Raw genomic sequence first — 25,746 nt, forward strand, 5'->3', positions numbered from 1 at the left:
TTCTCTGGAGGAAGATAGGGAAATCTATGATGGCCAGCTGTCAGCCTGGATTGACTGTGATCCTTGAATGTGATCAAGGCCCTCCCCTCATGTTGTTCATGAAATAACAGAGGCTCGTAGAGCAGAAGCGACTCCAGGTCACATAGCTGGTGGGGCAGGTATACACTACCCTGACCTTCACACACTTCTCTCTCCCCCTTTATTTCAGGGTCCTATTGGAAGACCCGGCCTCCCGGTGAGTAGCTTTCATTTCTTCTTCTGCGTCTGTCTCACATGCTCTTCCTCAGCCCAAGCGCCGCGAGGTTGGGTGGCTGCTTTCCTCCAGCTGTGGCGGGACGAGCGGCCTCTCTCCAGCTTCTCTGGCCCATAGCTGAGGGGGAAGCTCCCCGGTACCTCCTGGGCCCAGACAGGCAGGTGACAGCACGCAGCCCCTCCCACGCTGGATCTGACTTCCAGACTGATGGCCGGTAATGGAGGCCTGAGAGGGGCAGCCTCTTGCACACCAGCTAGGAGTAAGACCACTGTCCCTGCCTTGTCCTAGGCCCTCTGGTGAGAGTGCACTCACTCAAAAACTTGGTTTTCACCCCAGTTACCTTATCTGAAAGCTAGAGAGGCTGTGCCAAGTAACCATAGGGGCTTTGAAATAAAAGCAGAAATCATACTAATAGTCAGCTCTCAGTGAGACCTTAATACGTGCCAAGCACTATGCCAATCACTCTTCATACATTTGATTTGTCAGCGACTCAGTGAAATGGATATCATTATGCCCATTTTATTGATGAGGAAACTAAGGCACAGAGAGGTGACATCCCTTGTCCAATGGTCCAAGCTTCCTTCGTAAACCTCTCGGAAGCCCCTGTTATCACACACCATTCCATACTGCTGTTTCCTGTGGTCCATGCTCCATGTCTGAGAACCGTCTTTAAAGTCTTCACAGGCATTGCTCTGTAGGATGTAGCCTGGGGCACATATGCATTGAGTACTGGAGACTGTGGGCCCCTGGGTGGAGAGGGACTCGGCAAGACGCCGTAGCCAGCCAGAGGGCGGAGGCGAGGTGTGGCCCAGGGCTGGCACCAGGTTGCCCTCTCTCCCTGCGCCGAAGGCCACATCCATTGAATTCCAGGCCCGTGTGCACCCCTCTTACCCCAGTTACTCCTCTTTGGACATGGATTATACTGTAACCTCGTGGCTAATCCAACAGCTTCTAGAATTCATGTCCAGCAGTGACTTTCTTAATGAAATGCATGTGGGAGAATATTTAGCCTTGAAAATGGAAACTCGCCCAGTAAGTCCGAGCCCCGAAGCAGAGGAGGACGGGTGAATCGGTCCCATGAAACCCAAGGAGGGGGAAATCAGATGACTGGGGGAACGTGGGCAGACTTTGTTTTTCTGACAACGTCCACCTTTAAAAAGCATTTGGGGGCAATTCACAGAGCAGGGGCTGCTGCACAGTTTCCAGTCTCTGGCCACTCCGCGCCTGTCCCGAACCCCAGCGTTTTATGGCCAGGACTGCAAAGAACATTAGTTTCAAAAAAGAAATGAAAAGAAACCAAAACACACATCCTGCAATAACATTCAAAAGCCCGAGAGTAAGTGGGCCACCGGGATGTCACACCCGACCGTCAGCGGGCCTCGTGCCCGCGGCAGAAAAGGGCCACTGAGCCACAGTCACGGTCCTGCTCCTGCATCTGCATGAAGGGACCTGGGAGTGACCCCCAGGGGATCTGCTGACGCCGGCCCATTGTGAAATGCAAAATGTGGGAAGGATAAACATGCTCACAAAATCCACTGGCCCGCTGGCCTCCTCCCCCTGGATGCCATTTACGCAACACTCCCCAGGTGCCAGCACCGGGAGGAAGCTTTCCAGAGAGGACATCTCAGGGCCGCCACCCAGCAGCCCATGAGCGAGGTGCAGATGCTCAGGGAGGCTAAGGAAACAGAGCCATGCGTAAGGCCAACGCCGCGGCCCTGCCACACAACCAAGGCCAGCGTTTCACTCAAGATGCCCTTGGTCTTGACAAGGCACACGTCACCAGAGCCTAATTTCAGAGCCAACTGCTACTCTCTGGTGCGTCCACGTGTATTTTGGGAACTACTTGTCCCTCAGGGCATTTGCCTCAGTGCAGTCCGCAGACACGGAATCGCCCCAGAAATGCCCGTACCTTCAGGAGAATCCACAGCCCAGCTTCGCCCGCTCAGCAGGACAAACACCATCTGAGTTTTGGCCCCCACTGCTTTCCATCTTTGCAGGCTCCCAGCAAACCCAGGCCCACCCCAGAATTTATGATGTCTGCACACGTGTAATTGCAAAAAAATGTTTTCTTACCAAAAGGAGGAGGAACAAAACTTAATAAGCAGATTTCCAGAGTGAGAAGATGTAACCCTGGCTACAAAACAAAGCATTTCCCCCTGGGCAGCTGCAGCTCGTGATGTGGCCACATCCACAGGGCTCACCGTCCCTCCTGTTGGTGCTGGCGGTGGCCGCATGGAGGGGTGTGGAAGGACAGAGGGCCTGGGAGGAGCCGGGGAGTGTGGGCACTGCTCCCCAGCTTTGGCAAAGGCAGATCTAGGAAAGTGCTTCACGTATCTGTCATATGGGAGCTGCCACTCACCCTGCTCTGTGCCTGGAAGCTGAGTGTGGCAAGGATCTAAGGGAAGAAGAGCCTGGGACCCCTAGTGGAACACATAGGGAAACCCAGGCTGGGGACCAGACTCCTAATGAGCGCTCTTACCGCAGCACCAGGCCTGAGTGCAGATAGCGATGGGGTGGCTGCTTGCAGAACAGTCCGTAGGGGTCAGATGGGCAAGTTCACTCACACGATGCCTGGGCACCATCCCAGCTGCCCATGTAAACCAGGTCTTGAGTGCACAGTTCCCAGGGGGCCCTTCACATACTGGCCCAGCTCCAGCCGCATCTAACTGTCTCTGCCTCCTTCATCAGGGGGACAAAGGTGCCATTGGGATGCCTGGACGTGTGGTGAGTTGGGGCATTTTTACCTGCTTGGGTGGCCATTGCTTGCTTCTCCACGCTGGCCTGTCCTCCAAACCGTGACAAGATGCTGCCTGCCCCAGCCAGAGGAGAGGGCAGGGGATTTGGACCTCTCCCTCTCCCCGCCCCCACCCCGCCCAAGTCAGCTGCAGGAGGGACAGGCCAGGAGGAGAGGAGTTTTATTTCAACCCTTCGGCTCTTCCAGCGTGGCTTTACTCTCCAGAGAGCTGCCATGGCAAAGGGAAACTCCAAGAAAAAGCATCGCTAAAGCTCTTTGCCCGTCACCCTAGGAGGACAGGGTGAAGCCTGAACCCCTCTTGATAGTGTGAGGATTCCCACCCTCTCCACCCCTGAGGCTGGCAGCTCACCCTCAGATGTATAGCGGCTCCTGCAGCCACCACCACCACCCCTAGCCCCCAGCAAGAGGAGCAAAAGACCCGGGGTGGGGGCGGGGGCAGGGAGAGAAATGCAGTCTCCAGGTGCTCTCTGGACACCACGTGGAGCGGCTTCTGGAGGCTTCTTCCCTAGACAGAGCCTAGAAGATGGTGAAGGCAGGGCTGCTCCAGGCAGTGCTTCCAAACCCTCACCAGGAGGCTGGGAGTCAAACACGTAACGGTTCCTGCTGAAAATTAGATGGTGAAAGGGAAACAGGAGTGTTTGACAGGAGAGTGTTCAGGGGTGGGGAGGCCGGCCCTGGGCCTGCAGGTCCCAGTGCTAGGACTTTCCTGGTGGCTTCCAGAGTCTGAGCGGCTAGGAAGGGCAGGACAGACTCGGGCTGGCCGCCCAGGGCCCTGATGGCCATACCCGGCCTCACCACCACCCTGTCTGGCCCCTAACTCCCCTCCTGCCATCAGCCTTGACCTTCAACCTGGCTCTCGGGTGCTCCCTGATTACCCCTCTGCCATCCTTCCGTGTCACTCACATGCTTTTCCTCATCACCTCACCGCCCGGGCTGGTCGGCTGTAGGCCTGGGCATGGCACCCTTGTGCAAGTTTGCTTGCTGGTGTGAGCCTGGTGCCCAGCGCGAAGGCATCCAGACCACAGCTAACGCTGGAGAGTGCTAACTGCATGCGGGCCTTGTGCTAAGAGCCTCCGTGCATCGCTCACTCTGTCCTCACTAGAACCGTAGGAGGTAGGCGCCGTTTCCACCCCCATTTTTCAGGTGAAGAAATTGAGGCTCAGATGTTGTGTCTTTCCCAAGGTCACATGGCCAGGAAGTGGCTGATCAGGGCTTTACTCCAGGCAGCCTGACTCCAGACCTGTGCCCTTGACCTGGCAATGCTATTTCCCCTCCCCAACACTGGCATCACGGCTCTCAGGAGGGTCTGATCCTTAGGGTGGTGCCTCAGGACCTAGGTCTAGGATCCAGGACGCTTCAGAGGGTCAGGACAAGTGGCGTTCCAGGTCACAGAGCTTTGAGCTCCCCAGGGCCCAGCCATGGGCGCTCCCCCCACCTCCCAGACCACAGCACTGGCCCTGACTCCCTCCTTCCGTTCTCTGACTCCAGACATGAGTCCCCCAAGCTGCACTGGGTCCTGCTCTGAGGAGAGCAGGGAAAGGACATTCAGCCAGCCTTTCTCAGGGGCTTGCTGTGGGTGGGCCTAAGCCAGGCACAGTCTCCACTGTAGCCCTCCAAGAGGGATCCCACTTTATTGATGGGAATGTTGAGGCTCAGGCCAGGGCTGGGGTGGAGTTGGCTTTTGTACCCAAACTGACGGTCAGACTCTAAACTCTTTGTGCCTAACAGGTAAGCTTCGGAAACTACACTCAGAGTGCAGCCACCAGGCTGCTGGGCAGATTGCCAATGAAAGCTGCCCCCTCCTGCTGCCCCTCAGGGCCTGTCCCTCCTGCTGCCCCTCAGGGCCTGCCCCTCAGGGCCTGCCCCTCCTGCTGCCCTCCTGCCCTCTTTCTTGGGGCCTGTGGGCATGTTCCCCCAGACAGTATCCATCTGAGCCTAGTCCTGCCCACAGTGGTGGGACTGGAGGCAGAGCCACGGGAGGTCTCCCCATTTCCTTCCCCACACAGCTATTTTCAAGCTGAGGGTTTCCTGCTGCTTGTGCTATTTTAAATGTGACAATGGGCCCATTTGGCTGCCCAGTAGTAGTCCCGGCAGGAGCCACCTGATAAGAACTGGGGTGGCCAGGAGGTGTGAAATGCCTGAGGAGTTGTCCCGTGGTTCACCAGGGGTGGCACCACTGGCTTCTAAGGATTAGGGTCCAGTGGGGCTGCCTATCCACTGGTCACTATGGTTACAGGGACCCTGGGCCATTACCCAGTTTCCTCTGCATCTCAGATCCATCCTCCATCCTTCCAGATGTGTGTGTCCTACTATCTGTCCTCCCATGTTGCTCCAACCCCTCGCCCGCCATCTTGCCTGGCCAGCCCTAAGGACTCCTGGTGTGTCTGCTGTGCTTGGTGCTCAGTTAGACCTTCACACCAACCAGATCCCAGTCCACAACGCAGTCCGTGGGAAAGTCTCCCCATGGCCACCCAGATGGGGCCATGACTTCTCAGGCAGATTTTCCAACCTGCGTGTTCTCTCTCTCTCTCTCTCTCTCTCTCTCTCACACACACACACACACACACACGCACGCACACATGCAAACACGTACGCAGGCTTGGAGAAGGCCTCTGTTATCTGGAAGGGCTGGGGCTGGCTGGGGCCAGACCAAGGGCTGAGGCAATAGCCATGCACACGCGGTGCTTGCCAGAGGCGGGACCTGTCATGTGTCAGCATCTGTGTTTTGTTTTATTTCTCATTTCACGGCGATTTCTTTTGTTTGGTTGTTGTGCCATTAACACAGATTCTTGTGTGTGCGCCTCTCTCTCATCCTTTCTTTTTCTCTCCCTCCCTCTCTCTCCCCTGCACCCTGTGTTGCATGTGGCTGCCCCAGGGAGTAAAGGGCCAACCAGGCGAGAAGGTGAGTCCACACTTTCCCCTCTGCCCTTCCGCCCTGGCCGTTGCGTCCACCCCATGGACTCTGGGGGCTTTCAGAGGCCCCAGCTCAGCCCTCCCGCTGGCATGGCCGGGGAGCAGAGCTGCCAGCTGGGCCTACGGGCCCTCAGCCTCTCACGCCGTTTCCTAACAGCTTCCACACCGTCAGGCTGGGGTCTTGGGATTCCTGGGCTGAGCCCCAAGCCTCCTAGCGAGTGGGTCCTCCCACCCCGCTGCCTGCTGAGCTGCCTGTGCCGGTGCCTGCAGCTCTGACTCTGGGCCTTGGGCAGTCGCCCTTCCCAGAGGCAGGGAGAGCACATCCCTGTTCTGAGTGGGATGCGGCCTCCTGCCCCGCTCCCAGCAGGCACTGCCTGGGTCCTTCTGTCAGAGCATCACCTCTCATCCCATCTGCTCCATACACCTTCATCCTCCTTCTGTTGCCCTCCCCTCCATGCAGAACCCCTCTGTGTCACCCTGAGCCAGGACTAGGAAGTTCCAGGCAGCTCGGCCTCAGGCTCAGGGTGCTGGGCCCACACGCTCTGTTTCAGCAGCTCCATCCAGGGGGCAAGCTGCTGTCCCTCAGTTGCAGGGTGGGCAGCCCCATGGGTATTTGGGGATGGGGATGGGGGTGGGGAAGAAAGCCTGGGGGCTGGACACTTGGGTGGGACAGGGGCAGGTCGGAGAGGTACTGAGGAGGGCGGTGGGGAGAGGCTTCTGGGGCCTGAGCAGCCATGGCTGAGCTGTGCTCCTCCCTTCTCTCTCCCCCTGCCTCCTCCCCTCCTCACCCACCCCTCCCCCGGTGCTGCCCTCTTGCCCACCACTGCACTGAATCCTCTTCTCCCACTTCTGGGCCTGGGCTCCTACCGCCCTGTTTCCTGGTCCCCACATCCTATGCTCTTGCTACATCTCCTCTTGCTTTGTCCCTCCCGCCTGCCCGCTGCTCTCCTCAAACTTTCCTGGATGCTTCCTCCATCCTGGGCCTCCTCTCCCCTGACCTCCCTCTTGCTGTGCATCCTCTGGCCCTTCTGTCCTCCCTCTCCTGCTGGCTCCACCCTGGCATGCTCCTCCTTCCCCACCTGCCAGCCCCTCCCTCTGACTCTTCTCTTCCCACCCTCTCCCCTCCTGCCTGCGCCCGGCTCCCTCTCCCTCTCCCTCTCTGCTTTCTCTCTTCCATAGGGGGCCCCAGGAGATGCCGGGATGTCCATCATCGGGCCCCGAGGCCCCCCTGTGAGTGGTCTTTGCTTTTCTTGGGGGCTGGGGGGGGGGGCGGGGGCGGGATGGGTGAGTTAATGAAAAGGACTTGGGGTGGAGGCTTTGCCTCTGGGTGTGGAGACACCACATGTGACGCGGTTGCCAGGCCTCAGGGCTGCTGTGGATGGTAGCGAGTGGCCTGACTAAATATACCTAAATTACAGCCTCTAGATTACGAAACTGCAGCAGCTGCCAGGTGGCCCTGCTGTTTCTAGCCAAAGGGGAGGACGTGCCCACTCCCGCCGGGAGGGGGTGCTCCAGCTCCCAGGGCACAAGCCTGGTTCTGGGAGCCCCTGGAGCAAATACCCACGCACAGAGTCCCTGATCCCCACCCACTGCTGCCCCGGGGAGGCCCGAGCCACCTCTCGCCCTCAGAGGCGCCTTTGTGCTTAGTCTGGCCCTGTGTCTTACTCCCTCCGCCCAGCGGCCGGGGCTGGGGAAGGTCAGAGAGGATTCCATGTAGATAAGTTCCCGTAGGGACCAGTGGGTGACGTGGGTGCTGATGTGGGAAGATGCGGTGACTCTGGAAAGAAGGCCTGGCTGCTTTTCTCAAAGAATGCCTGAGCCACGGGGCTGCCATAACATCACCAATCATTGCCCTGGCCAGTGTGGCTCAGTGGTTGGAGCATCATCCGTACACCAAAGGGTCACGGGTTTGGTTCCTGGTCCGGCACATACCCAGGTTGTGGGTCCATCTCAGATCAGGCAACCGATTGCTGTTTCTTTCTCACATTGATGTTTCTCTCCCTCTCCCTTTCTCACTCTAAAATCAATCAAAATCACCAGCCGTCAGAGTGGAAAGGACCTCAGCCGTAGAAGGCACAGCCCTCTGAGAAGGGGCAACGGGTCCAGGGAGGGGACGGGGCTTGGCCAGGGTCCCACACATAGAGGCTAGGGCAGGATCAGAACCCAGGACCCTGGCATTCAGGGCTTCCACCACAGCAGCAGGCCACCCTCTCCATGTTCTGCTATGTCAGCGGTTCTCAACCTGTGAGTCGAGACCCCTTTGGGGGTCAAACGACCCTTTCACAGGGGTCACCTAAGACCATCGGAAAACATATATAATTACATATTGTTTTTGTGATTAATCACTATGCTTTAATTATGTTCCATTTGTAACAATGAAATTGGGGGTCGCCACAACATGAGGAATTGTATTAAAGGGTCGAGGCATTAGGAAGGTTGAGAACCACTGTGCTATGTGCTTTTCCTGACCTGCTATTTACAATGAGAGGGCGAGGGGAGCTGCACCTTCTACTCTGGTGACAGCTTCTGGGAGTCTGAGGCTAGCCCCATAGATGGGGGAAGCTCAGCCTGCCACTCTCCTGCCTTCAATGGGGCAAGCCAATAGAAAGCAGGAGTCTTCTCTTTTACCCACAGTCTAAGGAGAGGGGTCAGAGAGGAAACTGCGAGGTGAGGTCCAAGAGAGGGAGTTATGATGAGCTAAGCAGCCAGGGAGGGGCGATGGTGAGCGCTGTGAGCTGAGAGGTGGAGCCAGGCGGGCTGCCTGGAGCCTGGGAAGGTCAGACAGGCTGTCCCCCCTTCTATTTTCAGCAGCTCCATCCAGGGGCAGGCTGCTATTCACAAGGAGACACCCTCATTAGGCCGATACACATGTTGCGTGTTTCGTGGTGTATTTATTCCGTTAACATGTGTTGGGCAGCTCCTGCATGCTAGGCAGGGCACACGAGGCAAACTGGCTGCAGCTGCTGGCCCCTTGACAGGAGACAGCAATGCCCTAGTGTTTACAATGCAGTCACTGCTCAGCCCGGGCGGTTAGGGAGCTGTGGGGACACGGAGGAAGCACCTGATCTGGGTGGGGGCAGGCCGGGAAGGCTTCTGGGAGGAAGGAATCACTAAATCGTGTGATCGAGGACGAGCAGAGGTGACTCGGGTACCAGGCTGGGGAGGAGCCCTGAGTCTAGAGGCGGGATAGCTCCTTCTAAACGACTGGAGAAATGAGGAAGTTCCTTCCAGAGCAAAGCAAGGGTGAGACTGGCAATGAGCAAGGCTGTGACCAGGAAGGACGGGGCAGGCGCCACGTGAGGAGTCAGACTTTCTCCTGAGGGCAGGGGAGAGCCCTGGGGCTGCGTTCAGCTGAGGAGGGACAAGATCAGATTTGCAGTTTAGAAAGATCTCCTGTGCCCACCCCCCTCCCCTCCCCAGCATGGAGAAATGGAGAATGTTTAGAAGAGGCAGCAGGTCGGGGCCTGGCTAGAAGGCACCTGCAATAGTCAAGACCCGGACTGGAGGACAGTCCCTGGGGCTGGTGGGAGTGCGAGGCTGGCGAGATATTTTGGAGGTGGAATTGGCGGAACGTAATAAAAATGGGGATTGAGGGAGGAGGAGTCCAAGGTGATCCCGTATTTCTGAGTTGGTAACAGAGTAGATGGGGTGCCTTCCCCGGAGGGAAGAGCAGAGTTTGCTGGGAGAAGTGAGTTTAATCTGAGCGTAATGAGTTGGAGATGTCCTCGCAACATCCCACAGGGGAGTGGCCCTCCATTTGCAGCTGGAGTTCCCAGGGCTGGCGTTCTGAGCTGGCTCACACTGGCTCACTAGAGCCAGTCCTTCACACCCCTCCCAGTTCAGTGCCATCACACTGGGAGCTTGAAACCAGCCATGGTGGGAGCATTTACACCACAGACAGTTGCAAATGCTGTACAAGCATGCGCCCTTGACCGGAATTGAACCCGGGACCCTTCAGTCTGCAGGCAGATGCTCTATCCACTGAGCCAAACCAGCTAGGGCAGCCGTGGGCAAACTATGGCCCACGGGCCGGATCCGGCCCATTTGAAATGAATAAAACTAAAAAAAAAAAAAAAAAAGACCGTGCCCTTTTATGTAATGATGTTTACTTTGAATTTATATTAGTTCACACAAACACTCCATCCATGCTTTTGTTCCGGCCCTCCGGTCCAGTTTAAGAACCCATTGTGGCCCTCGAGTCAAAAAGTTTGCCCACCCCTGAGCTAGGGCCAAGTTAATTTTTATGGGGTTGAGAGACCAACAAAATAATATTCAATTCATTTGGAAAAAGGAAGCTTGTGAGGATATCAGGAAAATTCTGATAAATAGAGTAAGGGTAATAGTGCAGAGGGGACTAGTTGCTCTACTAGATATCAAAGTGTGTCATAAAAACAGAGCAAGTATCACTACACATGAAACAGAGGGGAGGCCAGAAATAAAGCCAAATGCACCGGTAGGTTGGTCTGTGATAAAGCCTTGATTTCATAACAGAGAGAAACATAGATTGTTCAGAAAATGATGTTGGGCCAATGGACAAGCCTCTTAGAAAAAAAGCCATTTAAAACTAACGAAAAAAGCTGAGTATCTACCTCACTTGTTATATCAGAGCAAATTTCAAATGAATAAAACACTTAGATGCAAAACATGAAACCCTAACATGCAAGGACAAAGCATGAGCAAACATTTTATCATTTTTTAAAAATATATTTCTATTGATTTCAGAGAGGGAGAGGGAGAGATAGAAACATCAATGACAGGAGAATCATTGATCGGCTGCCTCCAGCATGAGCCCTATCTCCTGGTTCATGAGCCACGATTAGCCACTGAGCCGTGCTGGCCGGGTTCATGTTTAACTTGGGAAAGACCTTCAAAACACAACATAAAACCCAGAAGCCACAAGAAACTGTTGTTTGACAAGATGGATAAGTTTGTCAACATAAATGTAAAACTTCCATCTGGCACAAAGTAGTTCATTAGAAAGGCAAATGCCAATGGGAAGAATGCTTGCAGCGTGATTACCAAAGAGTCACTGTGCTTGACAAAGAGCTTTACTCAAATCAATGGGAAAAAAGACAAGCAACCTAGTCCAGTGGTTCTCAACCTTCCTAATGCCGCGACCCTTTAATACAGTTCCTCTTGCTGTGGTGACCCCCAACCATAAAATATTTTCGTTGCTACTTCATAACTGTAATGTTGCTACTGTTATGAATCGTAATGTAAATATCTGATATGCAGGATGTATTTTCACTGTTACAAATTGAACATAATTAAAGCACAGTGATTCATCACAAAAACAATATGTAATTATATATGTGTTTTCCGATGGTCTTAGGCGACCCCTGTGAAAGGGTCGTTCGACCCCCAAAGGGTCGCGACCCACAGGTTGAGAACCGCTGACCTAGTAGAAAATATTGGTAACGAATACAAACAGGCTGTTCACAAATAAATAGGGCCAGCAATAAACATCGGAAGAGCTGTCCAACCTCAGTATAGAATTTGTTGTAAATGAAAATCCAGTTCCAAGCCTCTCCAAGTGCCTTCCCCAGACCCAACCTCTTCCGTAAGGAGAGGCCCAGTTTCCATTTGGTCAATGACAACATTCTTCCCAAGGTCCCTAAAAAGCCCTTGGTCAGCCCTGGATTTGGCTTTGGGTTGGAGAGAGGCCTCCTGCTACCAGGCAGGCTCTGTCATTAGCGAACCATGTGATCGTCCCCACCATGTAAACATTAGCCCAACTGGGACTTGAAGAGGCTTCTTGGAACCCTCTCCTCCTGACCTCTCCTTCCTCTCGGCGTTCAGAGAAGTCCTAAGTTTACAGTGCGAGGTTTCAGAGGTCACAGAGCACGGGTTCCGAGTTTTCTGCTTGCTGCTATTCTTAGCATCACTTATCCTTGAGAGGAGAGAAGCCAGGGCCCCTTCTGATAGATGAGTGGCATCTCCTCCCGCTCGCCCTCCGGGATGCCTGCCCGAAGCCCGTCCTGAGCCTGCGGATACTCCGTGCCTGGCTAGTGCACTTGCAGGGCCAGGGTCCACATCCCACCAGCCATGCCTCCTGAGCAGAGGCTTCTGGGCACTCGTGTCCACAGCTTCCAGGACGACCGGAGCAGCTTGTGATGTTTCGGGGTCACAGCAGAGGGGTCCGGAGAAATCTTCCTCTGGATAGGGTCTGGTTCTGAAGCTACTGTTTGGCAAGGACACGCCTCCTTGGGTCCTAAGAAGTATCAGGCGCAAAAGCAACCTTGGTGCTTCTAGAGTCAGTTCAACCCAACATTCAGCCGATGGTGGCAGCTGCCATTTCAAAGGGCTTCGCAAACATAACTGAACATGCGTCCATGTCCCTGTGGTTATACTGCTATCCCCATCCTCCAGATGAGGTCACTGAGGCAGAGAGAGGTTAGAGGCATAGAGAGAGGTTAGGGAGAGGTTAGAGGTTAGAGGTTAGAGGCACTTGTTCAGAGGCATGCAACCATGGTTGGTGGAGGCAGCCAGATTCAAGAGCCCAAGCTTGGGAAGAGGCTGTGGCCATCTCAGTCGGGCGGGGGGGGGGGGGGGGGGGGGGGGACACTATAAGCTGAGAGCTAAACACGGGAAAGAGGTGGTGTGTCTGGGGGAGGCAGGGTAGCCCATTGCCTGCGTCGGTGGGGAGATGAGGCAGGAAAGGACCTAGGATGGCAGATGCGGATGAGCTGAGAATGGCCATGAATGGCGTGTGGGTAGACAAGAGCCATTATCGGTCTTGAGAAGGAGACCGACAGCACTGGTGCGTCTTAGCTCTCTGTGACCTGTGACCCTTGACCTCCCGATCAGCCTTCTTTCCACCCCCCACCCCCACCCCCAGCCCTGGATCTGCACAGCTTCATGCTGCTTCCCACCTGGCCGGGCACATCTCTTGTCCCGATGACTGACCATAAACCAGTGAACCTGCTTGTAGTCTCCAACTGAGTATCTCTATTTCCGCTGCACCCCCAGGAGAATGGGCGCGAATTGATCCTGCAAAGATGGGGGTATCCAAAATTGCCCAACTAGAAGAGGCCTGCTCAGAGGGAAGTGAGCAGGCGCCCCTAGTCCGGCCTGAACACACGCATCTCGGAGGCCAGGTTTCCGAACCTGCTGATAGCCAAGCTGTCCTTAGATAAGTGGCCGTGAGTCATGACCGTAAATAAAAGGACCTGGAAAACCACAGGTCAGGGGTTCAGCGCGCGCCGGCCGAGTCCCCGATGTCCTCGCTCTCCATCACCTGTTTATATGCTGAGGTTCAGGGTGTCCACAGCAGCGAGGCGCTCAGGGGGCTACTTCCCAGGAAGACCCAAAGGATGCTGGCCCTCTCCTTCCCCTCCCCCACCCCCAGCTCTGGGAGGAGTCGCTGCCTTTATCCCCACTCCACCTCCCACCCCCTCCACCCCCCACTCCCACCCCTACCCCCACCCCCGCGCAGCCAGCTCACGGTGGATGTTCGCAGAGGAGTGGGAGGACGCCCAGGCCCCTCTGGGAGCAAAGGCGAACCAGGGGGCTGAGGATTAGTTTCGTCTCCTCCTCACCATCCTCACTCCTCTCCATTCCTTTCAGGGCCAGCCGGGCACCCGAGGTTTTCCTGGATTTCCGGTAAGTGGGGAGAGCTGAGGTTAGCTGTGGATCCGGGGATCCCTGGGCTTGGCTGGGTGACCTTCATGCAGGGCCAGCCCTGCCCTCCCCACCCCGGTCAATAGGGCCCTCTCCTCCGGCCTTTCCCGAGAGCAGCCGAGGAGAAAGCGCAGTGCAAGTGAGGACCAGGAAATGAGCATGGACATGGAGGGGCGGCAGGACGGAGCCGTGAGAGCAGTCACAGGCTGGCAAACCCTGGGCACTGGAGTGTGGCACAGGTGATGCCTGCAGGGAGGCAGCCTCCGTCCTGGAGGCAGTCAGGTGGCCGTCTGGATGCCCTGGGACCCTCCCTGGGAGCCCAAGGTGACCCCAAGAGAAAGGGCAGAGGACCAGCTCTCTCCCACAGGCCCTGATGCCGGCCAGCCTGACTGCCTAGGAACACACTGCCACTGGCCACCGGGCTGGGGCTGAGGCCGAGGCCTGTGTTAGCAATGGTGACGGCCCCAGCGGGTCCTCGTGCGGGGCATCTCCCAGGCAACACCTCACTCACTCCTCACCAGGTCCCTCGGTAGAAGGCCTATTAGTCTCACCCCCATTTTAGGATGGGAAACTGGCTTAGCCGTGGTCACATCACCAGTCAGTGGCCGAGCAGAGACTCGAACCCTAGCTGGTGGGGTCGTACCCACTGCCCAGGCGGCCTCTTCGGCAGGAGAGCTGGCTGCTGGGCCTTCACATCTGTCCTCTTTCTGCTTTCAGGGTCCCATTGGGCTAGACGGCAAACCGGTGAGTAGACCCTCTTGGGCCTCAGGCTCCTCCCCCTCACTTGGTCCTGGTCACTAACGGGGAGTCCCTTAGTCCTTCGGCAAGACCCCAATTCCTCGGAAAGAAGCTTTGGACAGAATGACGGTTCCTGGGGCAGGAAGTTGTTCCCAGTGGGAAGGGAGGAGGGGCCATTAGATTGGGTTACCCCTGACCCCAGGGGGCCTCCACCGGGCACAAGTCCACAGCCGCCAAGAGGGGCCTTTGGCGTCTGGAGCAAGAGCCACCCTAGAATGTGGAGGTGCTGGGTGCTCCTGGAAGGGGGCTCGGTGGGACGGCCCAACAACTAATTCTAAAGGAGCCTGGCACGCGCTCACACTGTTGCTCCCAGCACCGCCAGGGCGCCTCCTGCGTCTCCCATCCTCCAGGGGCTCCCATCCTGGTGGACACACACACACACACACACGTCCGAGTCTGTACGGAGGCTGCTTCCCCATCCTGAACTCTCCTGTTCATTTCAGTCTTTTGGCTTGAATGACACAAATGTTCACGGGGAAAGGAGACCCCTCCCTACTCTTAGGAAGGAGTGACCTGGGGACAGCTCAACCTTCCAGCGCTCTCAGACGCCACCCACTCTCTCTCCCTGGGCAGCTGGCATCCTCTCAGATGAGGGGCCTGGCTGCCCGCCTGGTTACTCCCCTCTGCAGGCCAGAGCCAAGCATGGGGTGGCTGTGGTCATCATATCCACTCACCTCCCGGGACCTGGCGATGGAGGGAGGAGCCACGTGTGGCAGGGCAGGGGGGCTTCTGGGTTGCAAACCATGTGCCGGACCCTCATGTGCTTCTCCTTCCAGGGCTACCCCGGACCCAAAGGAGAGATGGTAAGAGCCCAGCTTTCCTGTCTTCCCTCAAGGGGTGGGGCATCAGCCCAGCACCGCCTGACCAACGGGGCAACAGGGACGCAAAGTAGCAGCCACCCCAATCACCACCACCACCACCACCACCACCACCACCCCCCGCTGTGTACAGTGCATGCCCCGAGAGCCCCACATCAGTGAAGGGAGGAGAGGTGGGCGGGGGCTTCTCCACGTGAAAAATGGGGAAAGGGAGGCCCAGAGGGAATCCATGCTTGGCCAATGTCGCACGGAGTTAGAGGTAGCTCCCTCGGGGATGAGCTTACATTCACCGCTCACGCTGGGGGTCTAGGGAGCCCTCCAGCACCTCATCCTTGGCCTGGTTTCCTCCTTCCTCCAGCCCCTTCTGCCCCTGCAGAGCCTTCAACCAGAATTTCCTCTCTGTATTGTCTCCCTCCCCAGGCCACTTCTTCCAGAAGGAAAAGGTCTGCCCCTGGCAGGAGCTGTCTGCTCTAGGGGAGGGGCCGGTTCTCAGAGGGACTGAGGGGCCAGTAGGAGCAGAGGGGCCAGCCCCGGCTGGGACCTGCCCTGCCTCCCGGGTTGGTCACCTCGGCATTGTGAGCTGCCAGCTTCCGCAGCCAGGCCTGGGGCTTGTGCCAGGTGTGAGAGCAACAGGGCAGGCTCCTGTCTCCCTGCCCAGAGGGCTCAGGCTGGTACTTTGCTCCAAGTGCTAGGTGAGGACACTCTCCATCCACACCTGGGGCACTGCCAGGGCCTGGGAGGCCAGAACCCTGCCCACTGAGGGAGGCAGATCACCTCGTAGATGGAAGCGAAGAGGGAGGGATGTCAGCTGGGAGGCCTGGGCTGCAGCCCCAGCTCTCCCTAACTTGCCATGGGACCCCTGCAACCCAGCTCCCTCGGACCTCAGCCTGTCCGCTTGACTTAGACTCAGATAACATTTAATGCGGGTTTTCTTCGTGGTGGCATGAAGCTAAGAACTGTACATACATTATCTCACTTAATCCTCAGCATGACCCTGTGCCAGGTACTAGGGATACAGACAGGAATATGGATGGCACTGTCCTTGCCATCCTTTAACTCCCAGTGTAATTGGGAGGCACACATTTAAATAATCCCTGACTTAATTAACAAATTCCCTTGATAACTAGTGCCATGAAAAGGCAGCTCCTGTTACCCTGAGCAACCTCAGTACTATGGCACCTCACCCAGGCTGAGGGCCAGAGCGGTGTTCCTGAGGATTTAACTAAGAGAAAAGGGAATGGGAAGCACATGGAAGATTAGCTTGTGCAAAGGTCCTGAGGCAGGAAAGTCCTTAAAATATCCGGAAGAAGGGCAGTGCAATACTGGAGGTAGTGGGTGGAAGAACTGGTGTTGGAACCCAGGTCCCCCAGCCAGCTTTCCTCTGCAAATGCGTTTCTTGTTGACCCCACCCTGTTCCTAAGAATGTTGTGCACATGTCTGAAGTAATAGAGACCGAGGCAGGAACAAACTTCCATGTTACCACTGTGGTCGAGGCTTAGGGGGTTTGGATGCCAGGTGTTTGGGTCATTCCTTCCTGGTGGCCTGGCGCTACCATAATAGTCTTGGCATCGAGAAGTAGTCATGATGGTCATGAACTAGCACCGTTCCGTAATCTTCATAATGACTTACTATTCCCACTCGACAGAAGGGGAGCTCGAGGCACAGAGTGGTTGAGTATTTTGCCCAAGGCTATACAACTTCTCAGTAACAGAGCTGGGACGAAGACCCACGTGGGGAGATCCTACCCCCTCACCAGGCCTCCTTTCTGCTGCCAGGACCCTTTGTCTTGAAGGAAAGGGCCCTTCTATGGGGCTCCCCTTCCTGCCATCTCTCTGCCCCACCCCAGTTAACCTGTCTGTTCAGAGGTCAGAGCTAATTCAGGGGAAGGGTGGGGCCACCCATCTCTCTTGAGCCCACACCGGTGTGATAGATGCCTTATCTGCCTCATAGTCATCCGTCAAAATCCGACAGGCCACAGAGCTATTAGACTCCTGTTTGACTTGGCACGGGGACGCCGAGCTATTAATTCAACGCTCTGTCTGGTGTAATTATCTTGGTCTGCTTATCATCTGTCCGTGTCCTACTCACCTTCCTCGCCAGCTGGTTCTCCCTCTGCTGGGCGTCCAGCACGGGGGCTGGGGCTCACCCTCACGTGCTTAACCCATGTCCTCACCTGTTAAAAGGCAGTCACCTCTGCCCACCCACCTCATAGTAGCCCCAAGAACTTGCTGTAGGGTGTAGACAGGATCAGGGTCCCGCTGGTGCCCTAAAGGAAAGTCGGGACTCTTGAACTTACAGGGCTATCTAAGGGTGGGAAGAGTTCATTCCCACCAAGTGCTGAGAACAGTGCCTGGCACACAGGAGTCACCACGAGCGCCTTAGCCAGCCAGCACGTCACCCGTGACCTGCCTTCAAGGGGCAGCTGCTTTCAGCTGGAGCTAAATGGGTGTCATGTGTTATTGGACCTTGAAATTTTTAAAAGAAACTTGAAATCCAGGTTTTTGTTGTGCTCTCCTTGCGCTTAAATGTTGGCAATTAAGTGAAATAAAACTGTGTAGGATCAACCAAATACCTCTGGGACCACGAGTGCCCCGTGGCCCACCATGTGGGGTGTCTGGACTCACTCCTGCGAGCCTGTGTAATCCCGAACCTTTGTTTGTTTCTTGGCCCCTGGCCCTCCCTCTCTCATCTAGCTCCTCTCTCTGGCCTGGTCACTTGCAGTCTGGTTCCTGCCAGATGCATCATGTTCTGTGGCTCTTGATACTAAACACTTGGTCAGCCATATGGGCTGGGGTGCCACATGGATTGCCCCAAAGGCCATTTGTCTCCCCTTATGAACCTGGGACTTTCCCAGTCCCGTGGTTGGTCCCGTTGGCCAGCCAGGGGCAAGAGAAGGCTCATCCCCCACCCAGAAGGACTGTCCTGGGAATCATGAGCTCGCCAAGCCCCAAAGAGATGGGCCCAGCAGGTGGGTTCCACAGGCCCTGAGGATGGTGGCCGGAAGGGACCTCAGGCCCCAGTAGCCGGGGCACTGCCTGGGCTCAGCCACGTCTAAAAGCCCAGGCCCTGCCTCCCGAGGTCCAGCCCAGTTCAGAGAGCGTGGCAGAGTGGAAACAGCTGGACCCGGATGGTCAGACAGACTTGGACTCACGTCCCAATGCCACCCCATGCCGAGCCTTGTCTCGCTCGCCGCACCTGGGAGATGGAGCTGATGTGAGCACCTTTCTCACGGGCCGGGGTGGGGGGGTGGAGGGGGCGGGGGGTGAGCTCAGCATATACTGAAAGCCAGCCTCAGGGGGGTCCTCAACGCCGGAAGTGCTTGTCCGCCCCACTCCCTCCAAACCAGCCGTGAGGCCTCCACACGGGCTCCGCTCAGGCTCCTGAGAGAGCCAGCTAGACGCTGTGTCTCAGAGAACATGGGTCCACCCTGAGCCCAGGCGCCTTTCTTAGCCCTGTAGCTTTGACAAGATATCCTGGAAGGAAACCCCAAGGTCCCTTATGTTCCTCCAAGGGGCCCAGGACCTGGCTTAAGTCGTCAACTTCCTGCTTCCTCTCTTTGGCCAGAGATTCCTCCAAAGCCATGAGATAGATGGGCATGAGTGAGGCCGGCGTCACATGCAAACGCAGCCTCCTTCCTAGCCAGGGGCCCAGAGGTGACGGTGGGAGACATGAATGAGGATGGCATCTGTTCTCGGCCATGCAGGTGGGGACGGCACAGCTAGCCGTGCCCACGGGCAGATGAAGATGCTGAGATGTGGGGTACAGGCCACACCCCAGGAGCATCTCGGGCACGGGAAGACCAGGGGTGGGTGTGTGTGTGGGGGGGGGGCAGCCCTGGCGACCCGGGCATTCTGAGAAGCACCGGGAAGCCCGGCTTCTAGCACATCCCCTGCCTGGGCCGCCGCCTCCCGCCTGCCTGCCTCCTGTGCGCCCACTGACCTGTGTGTTTCCTCCCACAGGGCCTGGCGGGTCCCCGAGGACAGCCGGTTGGTACCTCACCCCAATGTCCCCCCGCAGAGAGGCTTTGGGCTGCTGTGTGTTCAGCTTTAGTTTCTAACGCTCTCCTCTCCGTCTCTTCATAGGGGCCCCAAGGAGAAAAAGGAGAAAAGGTAAGCCCGCTGGAGGTTTTCTAGAATTTTCATCTCAAGTGGGACACATTAAAAAAAAAAACAAAAAACAGGAAAGAAGGGGTCCAGAGTGGTTATTTTTAAACTTTAGTTCTTATCAGAACCAGGGGGCCCCTGTGGTGCCTGGTATAGAAGAGAGAAAAGGGAAGCTGCTCTGGCTCCTGCTCTGTTCTTGGGGTCAGTTGAGGGGAGAGGGGGGCGGAAGGGGTTGGCCCTGAAGCCTGGCCCTCCTCAGCCTCTCTCAGCCCCTCCCACCTGCCACCCCCACATGTCTCCTGACCCACCTCCAGGAGCCGCTGGAATTTTGAGGTGTCAATATGTAAACCAATAGCCTGGCCCCTGCCTGGCCCCCCACATTTACTCTCCAAATTTCTGATGGAGATTCTGCTGGGCTTGCCCAGGCGGATGGCACAGGGACCTGGCACCCCCAGCTCAGAGAAGGCGTCTCCAGGGGCCTCGTTGCCCACAACCTGCCTCGCCGTCTGCTGTTGCCGTCCAGGGGCATTGGGTGGACCCACCCGAGGGCCAACCTTTTTGGAAGATCCCTCCAGCCAGGTGTGGAGCACAGCTCCTGCCTGTGTCAGGGCAGGTGGTACATGGCAGTGGAGTCCTGTCCAGGCTCCATGGGGCCACATCCAGGCAGGCTCCACCCCGGGGTTTCTTCCGTGCTGCCAGTCGGGGTGGGGTGGGGAGGGGAGGGGGGTTAGTTCTCCCACCTCAGAGAGCTCAGTCCAGGACTAGAGGGGGTCTGGTGGGTGGTGAGTGTGCATGGTGTGTACAAGCCCTGAGGTGCCCCTGACGGACAGCCACCAGCCAGTGCCTAACACCCTCCTCTCCTTCCCCTCCCCTCAGGGTCAGTGTGGAGAGTACCCGCACCGGGTAAGTGAACCCCTAAAACTGATCAGCCTCATCTCCCTGGGCCCCCAGCACCTACAGAGCTTGGGAACAGGAGCATACGACCCCCCTGCGGTCAGCAGCCGGAGTGGGGCCCTGGGTAGCCGTGTGTTTGCCTGGCCCGGGCGTGTGCCTGTGGTCAGTGTGAGTTTGTGCAGAGCGGTCTCCAGCTCGTGTCCACCCGTCCGTGCGTGTCTGTGTATCTGCCCCACGCTGTCCGGGCTGTGAGTCTCCCAGCAGGTGTGTATCTGTGACTCCGAGTGCCAGCTGCTCCCCTCTGCACATCGCCGCCTCCGGAAGGCCGTGTGGCTGTGCGAGTCTGTGTGTCTGTGTGCGTGTGACTGCGTGTGTGTCTGGCCGCCTTCCTGGCCGCATCAGAGGGACTTTTGGGTTAGTCATTGTTTCAGAGGAGCCAGCCTCAATGGGAGGAGCTAGCTGGGGGCGGATTGTACAATTCCAGGGTGAAGTCTCCGCTTTGCCTCTTGAAGAAGCGGTGCTGGGCTCTTTATAAGCAGAGTGGGAATTTGGGGGCTGGTGGTCTGCCACTCCCCCATCCCACCAGCTCCTTCCTTTTCCGGGCTCTCCCTCGGGCTGCACAGCCCAAAGCCTGCAGAGTGCACCAGCCGCCCTGCAGAGCCGTTCTAGAGGCGGGAGGGCTAAGGTGTGCATGGCTTCCTCCAGTGAGAGGCCCAGCGACCTGGAAAATGCCTCTTGTTTTGTAGAGCAGCCTCGCCACTCTCAGACCTGGGTAGGCATCTTTAGGTGCCATTCCCCTGTCCTGAGCCTCGTGGTACCCAGAAACACACACACGGTGTGGCTCACTGGCCGCCCACCTGTTGGGCAGGGGATGAGGGAGTGGAGACAAGCGCAAGCCAGACTGGGAGTGCACCAGGCTCCGCAGGGCCACCAGGAGGGCCTTGCTAGCAGGGTCCTGCCAATCAGACTCTTACCCCTGGATTCCTGGGGCAGGAAGAGGCATGGGGAGCCTTGAACATGAGTAGCAGGATTGGCGTGGAGGCCAAGGTTGGGCTGGGCCTGGGCAGGGGCTGCAAGCCAGCAGCCGTGTGGACAGAGCCAGCCTGTCAGTGGCATGTGCTCCAGGGACACAGGGGCCCTGGTGTTCCGGCCAGCCTGATCCTGATACAATAATAGAAGGTCAGCTGCGTTTATTTGGAACGATGGGCTCTCAGGATTGTCATGTTGCCTGAAAGAAAGACAGCTTCCCCCTGCACCGAAGACAACACAACTGCAGGCGCTTTGGGAGTGTTGTCCTCAGATCTGGGCGAACGCACAAGGGTGGGGGCAGGAGAGGGCTCTCCGCCCCTAAACCCAGCGTAAGAGGAGGGAGAGGGCAGGGACAGAAGGCTCCAGAAGCACCTTGGCCACCGGGTGCAGCCAAACACAGCATTATGACCATGGCAGTGTGGGGTCCAGGTCAGGCAGGGGTGAGAGCGGGGTGGGGAGCGGCACTTGCTCCTTATTTGGTAATGGGTAGGAAAGCAGGGGGCTTCTAGGGCAAGTGGTCGATTGCGGGCATGGTGGGAGGCAGGCCTCCACATCCACAAGATGCCAAGAGATCCAGGCTGGTCCCTGCCTCTGTTGCAGCCTGCAGCATCTGCAGGGAGGGGAGCAGGGGCGGAAGGTTGGGATGGAGTCCCCTGGGACGGGGAGCAAGGGAGCGGGGGAGCAGTGTCTGCGGCCCCGGCACTCACTCTGCCTCCGGCCCTGTCTCACCACCTCCATTGCCCTTCCCTCCCAGGAGTACCTAAGCGGCTCTCTAGCAGCTCTGCACTCCAACCAGATAATTACCCTGAAGGTTTGTAGGTTCTCTTCCGGGAGGCCTCTGGCCCCGCTCTGCTGAGAGGCTCCTGAACGCAGAGGCCACCATTGCACATCCTCGGGCCCCTGGTGGGTGGGGGCGCGGCTCTGGGTGCAGCAGCTGCCCCAGGAAGGTGGCCATAACCTAGAAAGGCCATGATTAGGCACCCACGCCCCCAGCTGGGCACATTCTCAGCCCAGGTGGCCTCTGGTTCTTAACACTCATCCCAGGGGCCTTGTGTGACTTAAAATGCTTTCCAAACAAAAGGTTGGTTAGATGCCATCTTTGTTTTAACTTGGGTCTTGCCACTTCCTAGAGCCGCTGGGTGCTCGGCTGCATGGGTAGAGAGACTGAAAGCAGCAAGATTTTCCAGAAATGAAAGTCACATGCGATACTGTGATGGCAAGCTGCCTCTCCCAAACAAGTGGTTGGACATCCTTGCCCAGCCTCTATTTTCCAAGCCGGCCAGCCCCAGGGTGAGACCTGGGTAGCACTTATCTTGTGCCCACACTGGCCACACCCTCGGTCGGTTCAGCCCCCGGGACCGGGCTTGCCCCTTGACCACCTCCCCAGATTCGCTGACATCGGCCTTTCTCATTCAACCAAAAAGAGCACCCAGAGGCAGCCACACACCAGCCTGGCTGCAAGTACCAATTTAGCTGGTCCTGTGGCTCCTACGTAACCAGAGCCTCTGAGTCGCCCACCCTCAGCCCAGCAGCCCTTGTCCGCCACCAGGAATGCCAGCAGTGCAATGTTGGGTTGTGTGTCAGGCGGCTTTTTCGGCCCAGCGTGGCCACCGAGGGCAGGCCCAGGCAAGGAGGACCGCTCTCCCTGTTGGGGGATGCTGCTGGCCAACACCCCAAGGGCCGCTCCTCCTTTAAGGGACGGTGTCCCCTCCCAGGGCAAGCTCAGCACTGCACCCCCTAAGCCTCGAGAGTGCTGGGCCCATGCCTCCCCTCCATGTGCCTCACACTCGCTAATCTCTCTTCTCTCTATCTCTCCTCCGTTCCCTCTTGGCTGCCCTGCCTTCCTGGTGACTTTTGGCATCCTCCTGAACACCTGCGACCTTTGGCCTTTGCCCTCTGGCCTTCCAACTCATCTCTCTCCTCAGCTGCTGCCTCTCCTCAATTCAGTGCGACTGGCTCCACCCCCAGTCATTAAAAGGCGGACCTTCCAGGTAGACCCCTTCCCTTTGCCCAGACCTCCTGGGGCCTCCCGGGGCTCTGAGTCTCTGGGCCTGAGAGGCCAGCGGGGGCTGCAGACGAAGACAGAACCTCACTGTCTTTTGGTTAAATTAAACCAGACAAAAATGGACCGGTGAATGCCATAGGCCCAGAGACACACACCACCTGGCCCAGCAGACCCCCAACTCCTGCTGCCCATTGCTACTCACAGGAGCCACCACCACAGCCGTCAGTGCTGCCAGCCACCGTGTCCCACATGCCACAGGCCTGATTCCACTTCAGCCGCTCAACAGTTTTCTGAACCGGGCTTGGTCATCCTTATTTCTCAGATGAGGAAGTCAAGGCTCAGAGACGTTAAGTGAGTTGGCCAACGTCACACAGTACATGACAGGGCACCCAGGCTCTCTGTCTCTTACCAGCTGTGTGATTTGGGGCAAGTTACTTAACCTTTCTGTGCCTCGGCTTTCTCATTTGTAAAATGAAGCTAATAACAGTTCCCACTGCCTCGGGTCACTGGGTATGCAAAGGACTTGAACTAGTTCCTAGCACAGTTTCATTGCTAGATTACATTGAGGCTCAGAGAGAAGGGAATTTGTGCCCCAAACAGCAAGAGGCAGGATGGGAATTGGCAGCAGGTCTTCAGACCCCCCACCCACCCAGGGCTCTCTCCATTGGCCCTACACCCTTTATATTTAGAAATGCAGTTTGCTCAGCATCTGATCACTTGTAACCTGAGTTTGAGGAGGGAGGGAGTTTGCAGAGGGACTGTAGCCCACAATCAACAGGTGTAATCACCGTGGGCAACTGATTCCTTCTTCCTGCCTTACCAACCCAATGAGGCTGGGTAGGACCAAGTCACACAGAACAAGAGACCTCAGACCCAGGGTTCAGGCTAAGGCACCCACACCCCTAGCCTTCCTTACACTGCACAGGGGGTACCCCCCAAGGCCACAGGGATGCTGGAAGGGACAGGGCTCAGAGATGCTCTCTGCGAGCCTGGCAGCATGGCCTGGCGCCGCCATCTGCCCTGACTCAGGAGTCCAGAGGCCTGCATGTCAGGCACCTGGTAGAACAAGGCTGAAAAAATCGCTCCAATTAACAACTAAAAATACAGAGGGACACGTGACGGGTGTGTCACCCGAGCCTGCGGATCCCGTTACACCAGCCAAACCCTCGAGAGCCTCCATGTGCTCCGAGTGCTTACCCCAAGCATGGTCATTCAGGTGGCCCGCTGGCAGCTCAGAGAAGCACCCGGCCCGCCCCACTGCCACCCACCCCCGCCCGTGCCAGACCCCACCCCAGGAGAGCCGAGCCCTTGCTCTCAGAGCGGCCATTCACCTCAACCCAAGCGGCCTCCTCCGGGCCTCAGCTGCCTTAGCTGCCTTTGCTACTTGTGGAGCCCTCGCTGATTCCGGGCACTGTCGTAAGAATTCTACGTGGATCATCTCATGTAATCCCACACCGGCCGCCGCCTGTGTCGGTCCAACCATCATCATCCCCACCTTTCAGATGAAGAAATCGGGAGGGGCCCAGGCATGTTACTGCCTCCCTTTTCCAGAGCAAGGGGTGGGCGAGCCAGCACTCTCTGTGCTGCCCTGGCCTGGTTTCCCAAGCAGAGAGAGAGGTGTAGCGGCCCCTGCTCTGCCTGCTGCAGCTTCGGCCCGTCAGCCACGGTGGGACATAAAAAGGTTTGTCCCCTTCCTGTCAATAAACCAATATTGATTTGACAGGCTCTGTACGATGCTTAAATACTGGGTCTAATATTAGTTGAAACAGGACACTTTATAAGAGAGACGATGTGCTTAGCAGGTGGTGTTGGAGGTCACTTCCAACGTGTAGAAAGTTGGGCGGTGAGCAGTGTTTGCTGGGGGCTTATTTGGAATGAATAGGAATAGTCTGGAGTTCCGAGTTGGGGTCCTGCCTTCCCCCTGAATTCTCATGTGACCTTGATGAGGGAACTCAACCTCCCTGAGCCTGTTTTCTGTAAAGTGGGACCCGTGACCCTTTTCTGCACCTGCCTCCTCCACCGGGAGCACTCAGTGCCCTCAAGCAGCTTCCCGGGGTGTGGCAGGATGAAGCCCGGGGCCCAGAGTAGCTCTGCCGGGTGCCATCTGCCCTAGGGTGTCCCAGCCAAGAGATGGCTCAAGCAGGTGCTGCTAAAACAGTGGTTCTCAACCTTCTGGCCCTTTAAATACAGTTCTTCATGCTGTGACCCAACCATAACATTATTTTCGTTGCTACTTCATAACTGTAATGTTGCTACTGTTATGAATCGTAATGTAAATATCTGATATGCAGGATGGTCTTAGGTGACCCCTGTGAAAGGGTCGTTTGACCGCCAAAGGGGTCGCGACCCACAGGTTGAGAACCGCTGTGCTAAAAATCTTACAGTTCTCCTCCTGCGTTTGTGCACTCCTGTTTATAATCATCATTTCCCGCTGTAGAGTTTGCAGGACGCATCATCAGCTCCCCTTTTATACAGGGAAGCAGGAATCAGACAGGCTTGCTGAGATCCCACTGAGCAGGGTGGGCGGGCCTGGAACTCAGGCTGCCTGCGTCCCCTGC

At 56.9% G+C, this 25,746-nt stretch overlaps 1 protein-coding gene across 1 annotated transcript in view; it reads left to right on the plus strand.

The window, feature by feature from the left end:
- Positions 1-214: 214 nt before the first annotated feature.
- The window catches only part of COL13A1 (collagen type XIII alpha 1 chain), a 78,204-nt gene continuing 52,672 nt past the window's right edge, over positions 215-25,746 (plus strand). Inside the window, exons 1-11 of the mRNA XM_070431927.1 lie at positions 215-235; positions 2,942-2,977; positions 5,884-5,910; positions 7,101-7,151; positions 13,488-13,523; positions 14,259-14,285; positions 15,116-15,142; positions 19,117-19,143; positions 19,240-19,266; positions 20,137-20,163; positions 21,938-21,994. Of these exons, the coding sequence (XP_070288028.1) occupies positions 2,963-2,977; positions 5,884-5,910; positions 7,101-7,151; positions 13,488-13,523; positions 14,259-14,285; positions 15,116-15,142; positions 19,117-19,143; positions 19,240-19,266; positions 20,137-20,163; positions 21,938-21,994 (321 nt within the window). The 5' untranslated portion in view covers positions 215-235; positions 2,942-2,962. The remainder of the gene's footprint in view (positions 236-2,941; positions 2,978-5,883; positions 5,911-7,100; positions 7,152-13,487; positions 13,524-14,258; positions 14,286-15,115; positions 15,143-19,116; positions 19,144-19,239; positions 19,267-20,136; positions 20,164-21,937; positions 21,995-25,746) is intronic.

The sequence above is a fragment of the Myotis yumanensis genome, unplaced genomic scaffold, assembly GCF_028538775.1.
Source record: "Myotis yumanensis isolate MYYU_CA2020_CCGP unplaced genomic scaffold, mMyoYum1.0.hap1 SCAF_13, whole genome shotgun sequence".
NCBI classification, from domain to species: domain Eukaryota; kingdom Metazoa; phylum Chordata; class Mammalia; order Chiroptera; family Vespertilionidae; genus Myotis; species Myotis yumanensis.